Source organism: Delphinus delphis, chromosome 1 (genome assembly GCF_949987515.2).
Source record: "Delphinus delphis chromosome 1, mDelDel1.2, whole genome shotgun sequence".
NCBI lineage: Eukaryota > Metazoa > Chordata > Mammalia > Artiodactyla > Delphinidae > Delphinus > Delphinus delphis.
Genome location: NC_082683.1, coordinates 50,358,636 through 50,370,308, shown reverse-complemented (window position 1 = coordinate 50,370,308; position 11,673 = coordinate 50,358,636). Strand labels below are relative to the sequence as shown.

Below are 11,673 nucleotides of genomic sequence, written 5' to 3'. Positions count from 1 at the left end.
CAGAGCTCAAGTGTCCGCGGCCCTCTCTGAGATGCGATGACATAAACCCAAGAGCCCCGATGGTCTCACAGAGAGACAGGCTCTCTAACTAGCTAATAAAAACGCTGTAGCCAGGCCTTTTCCGAGACCCTTGCTGTTCTCCCAGGAATCCGGCCACAGGCATCTGGTGGGCGGCAGGCGGGCTGGGAGAAGGCAGAGGGGAGTAGAGGACCGGGTGGAGGCGGGTTGGGGGCGCGGCAGGAGGCGCGGCCTGAGGAAGAGCCCAGACGGGTCATGCAGACCAGGCTTCGCGGGAGCCTAGCGGGCCAGGGTAGGGGCGCGGCGGAGTGAGGGTTGGAGGGGGGGGCGGGGCGGGGCGGGGCCGGGGGCAGGCGGGGAAGGAGGGCAGTGCTGGCAGCTTAGAGGCTGAGAGCCTCCGGGACCTTCGCTGGATCAGACCGCGGAAGAGCGAGCCGAGGTCGCCGCCATGCTCGCGGCGGTGGGCTCCCTGGCGGCTGCTTTCTGGACCGTTCTCCGTCCCCGCACTGTCCTGTTGGGGGCCGTCGCCTTTCTCTTCTTTGCTGATTTCCTCAAAAGGCGGCGCCCGAAGAACTACCCGCCGGGACCCCCGCGCCTGCCCTTCGTAGGCAACTTCTTCCATCTGGACTTTGAGAAGGGGCACCTGTCGCTTCAGAGGGTAGGAGTGGGCGAAGGTGCCAGGGCCGCGTCCTGACCCTGATCTGCAGGACAAGGGCCATTCCGGGTACCGAGGGCGGGAGGCTGGGGCGGGGGCTGTGGGCTCTGAGGCTAAAGCGGGCACCCGGGTAACTTTGAGCCTCGCTCTCCTCACCAGCAACCAGCATGATTCCACTTCTAGGGATGAAATTTTGTTAACTGTTTACTATTTAAGTGTACCAGACACGATATGTTCTTTAAGTCATTTAACTGTGTGTCTTGTTACATATTATTGGGACATTGTATTTATACTATAATCACTTTGTATTTTTAATATTATTATCCTTGGTGGGGGGGGGGGGGAAATCCGGTACTTTTCCTCTCGGAGGCTCCGTTTCCCATGTGTGAAATGGTGATACTTCTACCTAAATCCTCACCACTTTTCAAATGAATTGCTCCCATCCCCACAAGGACTGAGCCCCTCACATTCAGCCTCCTCGCCCTGCAATCCACTCTCACTAAAGTAATCATTTTAAAATGTCATTCCTCTGCTTAGGCTTTCTCAAGGCTTCTTGCTGCTTCCCAGCTTTCAGACTCCTTAGGGAGCCACTTGGAAATCTTGCTGTAGCCTCTTTCCACTTCTTTATAATCATCTTCCATCAGGGCTGCCTAACTGTGGCCACTCTGAATTCCTTAGAATTCCCTTCAACATCCAGCACTTTCTCAAGCATTTTCAGCTGCTTCCCTGCCTCTCAGCACAGGTACCTTGCTGACAGACAACACTGTGATAGGTGGGTGTGAACATTAAATAAAACAGTGAATGGTCAATGTTAATACAGCTTATTGTAGGTGCCCAACAAATAATAGTTCCCGTTTCCCTAGAAATGCCTGGAGCACTTTAAACACAAGCCTATAATACAAACTCAGATTCAGATGGAGAAGGTTTTTATCACTTTCTGGGAGAAACACACATTTGGTACAGGATTAGTCTACAGAGTTTTAAAATTAGGCTCCTAAATTGTACCCTTCTTTAATGAATGTGTTGTTTAATTTCCAATATTGGGAGATTTTCCTGTTTTCTTTCTGTTAGTGATTTCCAGTTGGAGTCCATTATGGTTAGAGGTCATATTTTGCATAATTTCAATTTTTAAAAAATGTTATGGTTGGTTTTATGACCCAAGATACAGCACCATGCATACTTGAAAAAAATGTGAATTCTGCCGTTGTTGGGTGGAGTGTTCTATATTGTATGTCAATTAGATATAATTAAATGACTGCGTTCTTTAGTTCTTCTGAACCCTTGTTGACTTCTTGTCTACTGATTCTATCAGTTACTAGGAGAGGGTTGTCGAAGTCTTCAACTATAATTACTTGTTTTTCTATGTCTCTAGTCAGTTCCGGTAGTTTTCATTTGTGTATTTTGCAGCTCTTTTAGATGGTGTATGCACATTAAAATTGTTATGTCATCTTGGTGAATTGGCTCTTTATTATGTAATGTCCCTCTTTATCTCTGGTAATTTTCTTTGCCTGAATTTTACTTCATCTGATATGATATAGCCACACCAGTTCTCTTCTGATTAGTATTTGCATAATATATGCTTCTCTATTCTTTTACTTTTTTTCTACTTATGCCATTTTATTTGAAATGAATTTCTTGTAGACAACATATAGGTGGGTAATTTTTTTCATTCTGCCAATATCAGACATTTGATTGGTGAATTTAGATCATTTATATTTAATGTAATTATTGATTTGTTAAAACAAAAATCTGCCAATTTATTATTTGTTTCCTATTTTTCACTTTGTTTTTTTACTCCTCTGTTTCTCCTTTACTGTCTTCCTGTGGGTCACTTGAACATTTTTTGAGAATTCCATTTTAATTTATAGTGTTTTTGAGTATATCTCTTTGTATTGTTTTTAAGTGCTTGCTGTAAAGATTACATGCTGTGCGTACATAACTTATTGCAATAAGTATCAACAGTTTACCACTTTAGGTGGAATACAGACACCTTAAAACTCTTTAGGTCCTTTTACTTTCCCCTACTTTATAATATATAATTTGTCTTAAATATTACCTCTACAGACATTGAGAACCGCCTCAGACAGTATTATAATTTTTCTTTTAACTGTCAAACATGATTTGTTAAATTCAAGAAGAGAAGATTAGTCTACAGTATTTACCCATTTATTTACCCTTTCTGTTGCTCTTTCTTTCCTAACTGAAGAACTTTCTTTAGCTATTCTTTTAGAACTGGTCTGCTGGCAAAAAAATTCTCTAAGCTTTCCTTCATCTAAGAATGTTTTATTTCACCTTCTTTTCTGAAGTATATTATCACTGGATATAGAATTCTAGGTTGACAGTTTCTTTTATTAAACCCTTGAAAATGTTGTGCTACTTCTTTCTGGCCTTTCTAGTTCCTGCTGAGAAATCTGCTGTAATTTGAATTGTTGTTCCCCATGAGTAATGAGTTGTTTTCCTCTGCATGCTTTCAAGAAGTTGTCTTTGTTTTTATTGGTTTCAGAGATTTGATTGTATGTCTTGGTGTTGAATTCTTTGGATTTATTGGGTTCACTCACAACTTCTTGAATCTGTACGTTTTTCTAGTACCAAATTTGAGAATTTTTCAGCCATTATTTCTTCAAATATTTTTTCAAGTCCATGTTTTTTTCCTTTCCTTCTGGTACTCTTTGGCACTGATTGCACAACTGACAGATCTTTTGTTATTCTAATATCAGTCCCTGAAGCTCAGTTGTTTTATCTTTTCTCAATCTATTTTCTCTGTGTTGTTCAGATTGGATACTTTCTATTGATGTCTTCAATTTCACTGATTATCCTGTCATTACCACTCTGCTACTGAGTTGCTCTATTGAGTTTTTTGTTTACATTATTGTATTTTTCAGTTCTAAAATTTCTTTGGTTCTTATGTATATTTTCTAGTTCTTTGTTAACATTTTCTATTTAAAATTTTTTTTGAGAGTATAATTGTTTATCGAAACATTTTCAATAGCTGTTTTAAAATCTTTATCCTATAATTCCAACATCTTTATCATCTCAGTATTAGTTTCAACTCATTCAATTTGAGATTTCTCTGGTTCTTGGTAACATGAGTAATTTTGGACTATATTCTGGACATTTGGTGTATTTTGTTATGTGACTCTGGACTCTATGTAAATCTTTTATTTTAGCAGATAGTCAATCTGTTGATATTCAGAATGTTCACTTTTGTGGATTGTGGTTCAAATGTCAATTTAGGTTATAAAGTCTTTGCAATACTATACTGGTCTACCCCACTTATGTGTTGTCCACTCCCATAGGACTCCAACCCACATTCTCATCAGTGCAGGCTGGAGAGAATGAGGATGGGGACAAAAGATTGGGGCCCCTCTGAGTAGGGTAGCCTCTTTCTTACTGGGAGTGGGGGGAAGTCAGTAATCTAACCATATCATCTCCATGGGATACAGGTGCCTCCTTATTTTTGTGGAATGGTAGAAATCAGAATTTTGCCCACTGACTACTTCAAGGAGTCTCTTTACTGCAGTTCAGGGGTGATAGTCACAATTCAGCTCATAGAGTCAGCAGGGAAGGGGCACCGCCTTATTGCAAAGGTAGGATGAAGGCAAGTTTCCATGCATCTTCTTCACTGCTGTAGCCCCTCATTAGGATGTGGGAGGGTCACATCTCTTATGGTATTTGTCTCCAGAAAAGGAAGGTAGAAAGGTTGAAATGTTCTGTCCTGGTGGACCACCCTTTATCTGGTCCTTTGACTACAGAGAACAGGGTTTTATTGGTGTTACTTTTTGTATGTGTCAGTATCATGATGATGAGGAGGAGTAAAATGAGATCCTTTTACTCACTCTTGTCTGGAATCAGAAACTTTGTCTGTGCCCTTGTTTTACCATTAAGATAGATATGACTAAAGAGGTTACATGATTTGCCTCATGTCATAAAACTGGCCAGGGATGAAACTGAGGCTAGGGTCTTATCTCTGGCCCAAAGATTTTTCACCAGAAGTGTTAAATTTTATTTTATATAGGTTTGCAATGAAATATTTTTGGCTGTAAAAAAAATGGAGTTAAATGGTATGATTTAGTTGTAATTAAATTTACATTCCAGCAATTTGGAAACATTAAGTACCTATCATTAACTACCTATCATTGCCTATTTATCTATCTTTACTTACCTATCATTACCTATCAGCTATAACATTAAACAAGGACTTGGACGCAGGACTATTTGACTCATAAACCTATTCTCTGACTTATGCTACCTGACTTTTCAAGATGTAGTTAGAGGATAATTGACTTATCCAGGGGTTCATTTATCCAACAGACGTTTATGAAGTGCTTATTATATGACAGGCACAGTACAAGACAGTGTATGATGAAATGTGTGTATAAACTTTTGGTAACCAAATGAGATATCATGGGGTGGGATCACTGTGCATGGGAAGCCCTGGGGATAACCTCTATAGAATGTTGAAATAAATTTGGCTGAACTGGAAAGAAATGTTAGGCAAATGGTTATATGGAGTAAAGTGGACAGGAGATTTTTAAATGGGAGGAAGTGACATGAGCTAAAACAAAGTGAGAGGGCCGTGAAGAAACTGGCCTATTTGTATGGCATGATGGGAACCATGAACCATTCTTGTTTTTCCCCTTTTTTTCTAAACTTCCTCTACCACAGCTATATGTGCATGTATTTAAATAAGAGAAAATCTTATTGGACTAAAGTGGGAGAATGGTAGATAAGGTGGATAAATGTATTATGAGGATATACATTAAGCTGCTTGTAATAAAAAGGCCCCAAAATACAGTGGTGTAAAAAAAGAGTGAAATTTATTTCTGTCTCAGAAGCGAGTTCAGATGTAGGCAGGAAGACCAGGGTAGGAAGGCGGCTTTGTAACACAAGGTCATCCAGAAACCCCAGTTCCTTCTATCATGTTGCTCTCGTCCTACAACATCTTCATGTATGAGTTCCAGTCCATGGAAAGGGGAAAGGAGCAGGCGGTGAGAAGCAACTTTCCTTTAAGGACATGACCCAGAAGATGCAGACATCACCACTACTTACGTCCCATTGGCCACACCTGGAGAAGCTGAGAAATGTGGTTTTGATTGGAAAGTCATGTGGCCAGCTAATATTTAGGGAGCTTCATCATTCAGAAGGAGAGAGAGAGAATATCTTCATGCTTTCAGTTAAGGATGAGACATACAGAGAGAGTTAGGAAGAGCCCAAATTTATGACCACCAGCTAGGCACTAAATCTCTGTGCTTCTTTTTCTGAAAACAAAGAATACATTGTAGGGTTATTATAAGAATCAAACAAGTTCATGAATATCAGTTTACTGGCAGGGTGCCTAGCACATAGTTGATGCTTCTTTCTATATCTACCACCCTCCTCCTTTCTTCAAAAATTTATAGTAACAAACTCAAGGAAAAGCCAGTTGAGGTTGCATACCTTGTCTGGCCTGATTGCTGCATTAATGGGCTGCATTAATCCACTCTCTGGCCACTTCCCCTCCATTCCTTTGTCCAGATCTAACCAGAGTCCTTTTGCTAAAATATACTCCCAAATATATCAATAACAATAAATAATTTTATTATTTATTTTAGTATTATGGTTACTTATCACCACCATCCCAACGATGGGAATTAGTAATATCCCCCATTTTATAGATTTGGAAACTGGGACACAGAGAAGTTAAATAACTTGACCAAAAATCACATAGAAAGTGAAAGCAGAAGCTGGATATAAATGGATTTGTATGACTTCAAAAATCCAAGTTCTTAAGCACTCACTGCCCTTACCTCTCCTATTCAGTTTTCTAGTTGCAAACAAAACAAGATCCAAAATATTTCACTTGACATTTGTATATCCTTGGTCTAGCTCACATTACCTTGCCAGGCTTGTTTCCCCTCTCTGTACACAAATGAGAAGGTATTTTTTTCCCAGAAACCTATCCTAGCCTTTGGTGTCCTTATGTGCTTCCTGCTTTCCCCCATTTAATAATTTATTGTACAGAATGGTAATAATAAGAACTGGTTACTTATCTGTATGCTCCATTAGATTGGGGGCATCTTAAGATTAAGGACCTGTACCTCCAGCACCCAGCCTTGACCAACCACAGGGTTAGTGCTCTCTAATGAACCTGTACTGCCGTCAGAAAAGAGAGCTCACTTGTTCCTGAAAGCCCACATTTTCCTGTCTTTGCATTGGTGTATGCTATTCCCACAGCCTAAAATCTTTGCCTTCACAACACATATCCTTTTGCAGGTACCCACACCTTCATTTACAATCTGGCCCAAATATCAGCTCCTCTTAGAAGCTTTCTCCCGTACCTGGAGTGGAATTCTTCTCTTCTTTCAATAGTGTCATGCCCCTTGCTTCAGCATTATAACATATATCATCTTCCACTGTGCGTTAGTTTTTTTCTGTAGTCAGCCTTCCCCGAGAGGCTTTGACACTTCAGGAAAACACCATAGCATATTGATCTCTGTATTGCCCTCACATATAACATAGCAATGTCAGAAGGTGCCTGACAACTGAATTTGATTTCCACAGGCTGTTCCCAGAAACCTAGCATAACCCCAAGAACTACCAGTGAGAGCAGTATTCTTAGCAGGAGTTCAGAGACCCCAGGGGACTGGTGAACTGCATCTATGCATAAATGTATTCATGTGTACAGGGTTTTGCTTTACCAGATCCATGACATACTAGATTTTTGAAGGATTTTATGACTTAAAAAGTGTAAGAAGTGTTATGAAACTTTATTCCCTATGTCCTTAGGTTTCTTTTTGGTGCTTTATTGGATAGAAACGCTTTGTAACTATAAAAGCAATACAAATGCATTGAGTGACACATTTTAAAATACAGTTTAGCAAGTGAGAGAGAATCTTAGCTCCTTGAGCACAGAGCTCAGTGCTGGTGAGTGTTCAGAGGAACAGACCCTCTCACCTACTGCTAGTGGGAATAAGAATTGATACACTCTTCCTTTTTTCCGTTTTATTTTTTCCTGTCTTTGTTCTGTTGGCTTTTGAGTTTAAGAACTTAAATTAAGTAGAATCTTCCTCAACTTTATATCTCATGGTTCAGTCTCTTGTCTCACTAACTCACCACTTCTAATTTTTTTTATTCTAAACATTTATTTTGCTCTACTTTATTATTTAAGTGCTTCATCTTACATTTGGAATACTTATCGTTCATATGAAATTTCCTGTAACCTATTACTTTTATTTGCCTTTTATAGCTACTGTGCTATTCCTTTTCTCTTGATCTTTCTATTTTCATTTCTGATTTTAAGCCTGTTTTAGCCTCCTGAACCACCTTTTTTTTAATTGAAGCATAGTTGATTTACAATGCTATGTTAATTTCTACTGTACAGCAAAGTGATTCAGTTATACATATATACAGATTCTTTGTTATATTATTTTCCATTATGGTTTATCACAGGATATTGAATATTGTTCCCTGTGCTATACAGTAGGACCTTGTTGTTTATCCATCCTATTGATAATAGTTTGCATCTGCTAACCCCAAACTCCCATACCATCCCTCTCCCACACCCTGCCTTAGCAACATGTCTGTTCTCTATGTCTGTGAGTCTGTTTCTGTTTCGTAGATAAGTTCGTTGTGTCAGTAATGTCATATTTTAGATTCCGCAAGTAATATCATATGGTATTTTTCATTCTCTTTCTGACTTACTTCACTTAGTACGATAATCTCTAGTTCCATCCATGGTGCTACAAATGGCATTATTTCATTCTTTTTGTGGCTGAGTAGCATTCCATCGTACATATGCACCACATCTTCTTTATCCATTCATCTGTCGGTGGACATTTAGGTTGTTTCCATGTCTTGGCAATTGTGAATAGAGCTGCTATGAACATAGGGGTACGTGCATCTTTCTGAATTATAGTTTCGTCCAGGTATATGCCCAGGAGTGCGATTGTTGGGTCATATGGCAACACTATTTTTAGTTTTTTTGAGGAACCTCCATACTGTTTTCCATAGTGGCTGTACCTTCTTACATCCCCACCAATAGTGTAGGAGGCTGAACAACCTTATTTTTAACCTCTTTTTTTTTCCCTTACACTGTCTTTTTCTTAAGAACTTGTTTGTTTTTGTACATTGAAATGTATTCTCTACCTTACTTCTCAGATGACACTGGGACTTACATTTACCTCCAAGTAAAGCCATTGGCACATGGCACATGACTGGCATGGTTACTTAAGAATTGGTAGATATCACCACTGTTGGTACCAGGGCTGCAGGAGGTCCTTTGATGTATCCATGTTTACGCAGTTGATCATGCCATAAAAACGTTTGATGTAGCTCTGTCGGACTAGAAATATACGTGGGCAGAGAGTTGGTAAGAGGTGAAACTCTGTAGAAGTTCATTTCAGTAAACACTACTGGAGCGCCAAGTCCCCTCCAAGAACAAGCTGAGATTCCAGGTTGCATACATTGTCAGTTAGGAGTCCTTTAGCTTAACCTGAGATTTTCAGCCATTCCAAAAGTATTTTTACTGTATATTCTGAAATAGTCAAGAAATCCTTTCTGTAAAACCTAAGAAGTTCATCCAGGCATTCAGCGTGATGGAATAAAAATTCTTGATTTATATAGACCCATTCCTGCCATTTGTTAGAACAGGACGTGCACTTTTAGAGGCAGACCAGACTAAGATGGAATCTTGGCTCTGCTCTTTCTAACAAGACAGACTTACTGTGCTAGTGATGAACAAACATGGATGGAAGACTGTAGACCAACAAGACAATGGAAGGATGGAGTTCAGGCTTGGTCTTTAATATGGGAGCAGGGTGGTGGAATGAGACTAAATCCATGGTATTTGCTCTGAAGGGGTGACACAGTCCAGGGAGCTTGAGGCAACATGGGCGAGCATAAGTGAGTGGCAGCTGGGGAGGTGGGGCCACAGATACCTGGAGGAAATGAGCACTTCTGTCTGATACCACAGCCTTAGTAAGATACAGCCCTGCAGTCTGCAGGAATGGGCAGGTCTACTTAGATTCCTCTCTTGAGTAAGCATGTCAGGGAAGACTTTGATTTATGACCCTTGACTGCGGTCCAAGCGTATTTGCACATACCTGAACATTTGTGTACACTCCTGACACACCCACACACTCTTCCATTCTCTCTGTCTCACTCTTCCTCTCCCAGCTCCCTCACCCTCATTCTCACATTCATTCTGTCACAACCACTAAACTCTAAAGTCCAAGCACCATCTCGGGTTCATGGCTTTGTTCTTAAATCTTACATAATGCTTGGCAAATTTCACCAACACCCAATAGCTTTGTCACCTTGGCTAAGTTACTTCTGCTAGGACTCATTTTTCTTACTGAAAGACAAGGAAAATCATTACTACCATAGGGTAGTTGTGAGGTCAATGAAATAAAATGTGAAAGGTGCTTATCATGGCACCCAGTAGACGTGGTTGTCTGTGACCACCAGCTCCTGTCTCTCGCACATCATCCCTGTGCTCTTGTCCTGTCTGTCACATGAGCAAGTGCTTCCATATCCCTTTGCACACAGAGCCCATTCATTCCCCAGAGGCTCGAGTGGCTGTCTGCCAGGTACCAGGGAACAAAGTGCCTTTCACATCACTGCTCTCATTCTTCTTCACAGAACCCTTTGAGGGAAGAATAATTTTCTTTTATAGCTGAGGCTCCAAACAAGTGAGGCGACTTTCCCTGGAGCTCACAGCTAGTCAACCATAGAGTTAAGATTTGCACATGGCTCCAGAACTAGTGTGCTCTTCTCCATACCCGGTCCCAGCCCTATAATGAATTTTCTGTCACCTAGAACATGTTGAGGAAGGGGACATTCTCTCCTGGTTAAACAGATATGATTTACTAAGAAGTCCACGTTCAGTAAACATATCTCAGCCTTCTCTGGTGAGTCACATGTATGAATTCTCTCCCTTCACTAGATTTTAAGATGCTTGCAGCTAAAGACCTTGTTTATTTTGTTAAACCTTTAGGCCTTATTCTCAGGACTAAGGGTGGATACTCATTCAATTCGAGGAAGTTGAACATATGAATGAATGTTTATAAGGAATGTCTATGTCCTGTAGTGGATTCAGCCCGAGTCTAATGGAGAGGAGGAGAAATGGAAACAGGTAGAAACATCCCCATCAGACCATCAGACCTAAGTGCACACACAGGTGTGCACACAGGCCCCCCCCTCCCCCCATCCAAGCTCCCACAGCTACACAAACCCTCTATACCTGGACACACAGACATGTGCATATTCTGTGACTATTTTACTATCTTTCAGTTTGTGAAGAAATATGGGAACCTTTTTAGCCTGGAATTCGGTGACTTGCCTTCAGTTGTTATAACTGGATTGCCCTTAATCAAAGAAGTCCTTGTCCACCAGGAGCAAAAGTTTGTGAACCGCCCTATAACCCCTATTCGAGAACGTGTTTTTAAGAAAAATGGTAAGTTTCTTGACTAATATAAGATGTGTGCGTTTGATATTCTTGTAATCTGTGAAAGGTACCTTTGTGACTGTAATTCTCCAACACTCCCAGGGACCAGGCCCATCATAAAATTCCTGCCCCTAAAGGAAGCTGAGTGGGGCTTCCCTGGTGGCGTAGTGGTTGAGAGTCCGCCTGCCGATGCAGGGGACGCGGGTTCGTGCCCCGGTCCGGGAGGATCCCGCGTGCTGCGGAGCATCTGGGCCCGTGGGCCGTGGCCGCTGGGCCTGCGCGTCCGGAGCCTGTGCTCCGCGGCGGGAGAGGCCACGTCAGTGAGAGGCCCGCGTACCGCAAAAAAAAAAAAAAAAAGTATTTAAAAGAAGCTGAGTGGCCACATTTCCCTGTTACAGACACCTGGCAGGGTTAGCGCTAATGTCAGGGATTTGAGAGAAGCTGCATCACCTGCATGAACACACTCTAGCAGCTCTAATTAGTAAGTATTCACATCACTCAGTGATGTGATGTGTTTTTTGAGAAAGGCAATGCGTTCTCGCTCTCTTTCTGCTGTCCCATTCAGGTCTCTTCCCTA

General features: G+C 41.2%; 1 protein-coding gene across 5 annotated transcripts in view; it reads left to right on the top strand.

The window, feature by feature from the left end:
• Positions 1–405: 405 nt before the first annotated feature.
• Positions 406–11,673, top strand: part of CYP2J2 (cytochrome P450 family 2 subfamily J member 2) — a 31,434-nt gene continuing 20,166 nt past the window's right edge. For all 5 annotated transcript variants that reach the window (XM_060005527.1, XM_060005547.1, XM_060005540.1 and 2 more), the window contains exons 1-2: positions 406–676; positions 10,943–11,105. In XM_060005527.1, coding sequence (XP_059861510.1) covers positions 467–676; positions 10,943–11,105 — 373 coding nt within the window. In that variant the 5' untranslated portion in view covers positions 406–466. The remainder of the gene's footprint in view (positions 677–10,942; positions 11,106–11,673) is intronic.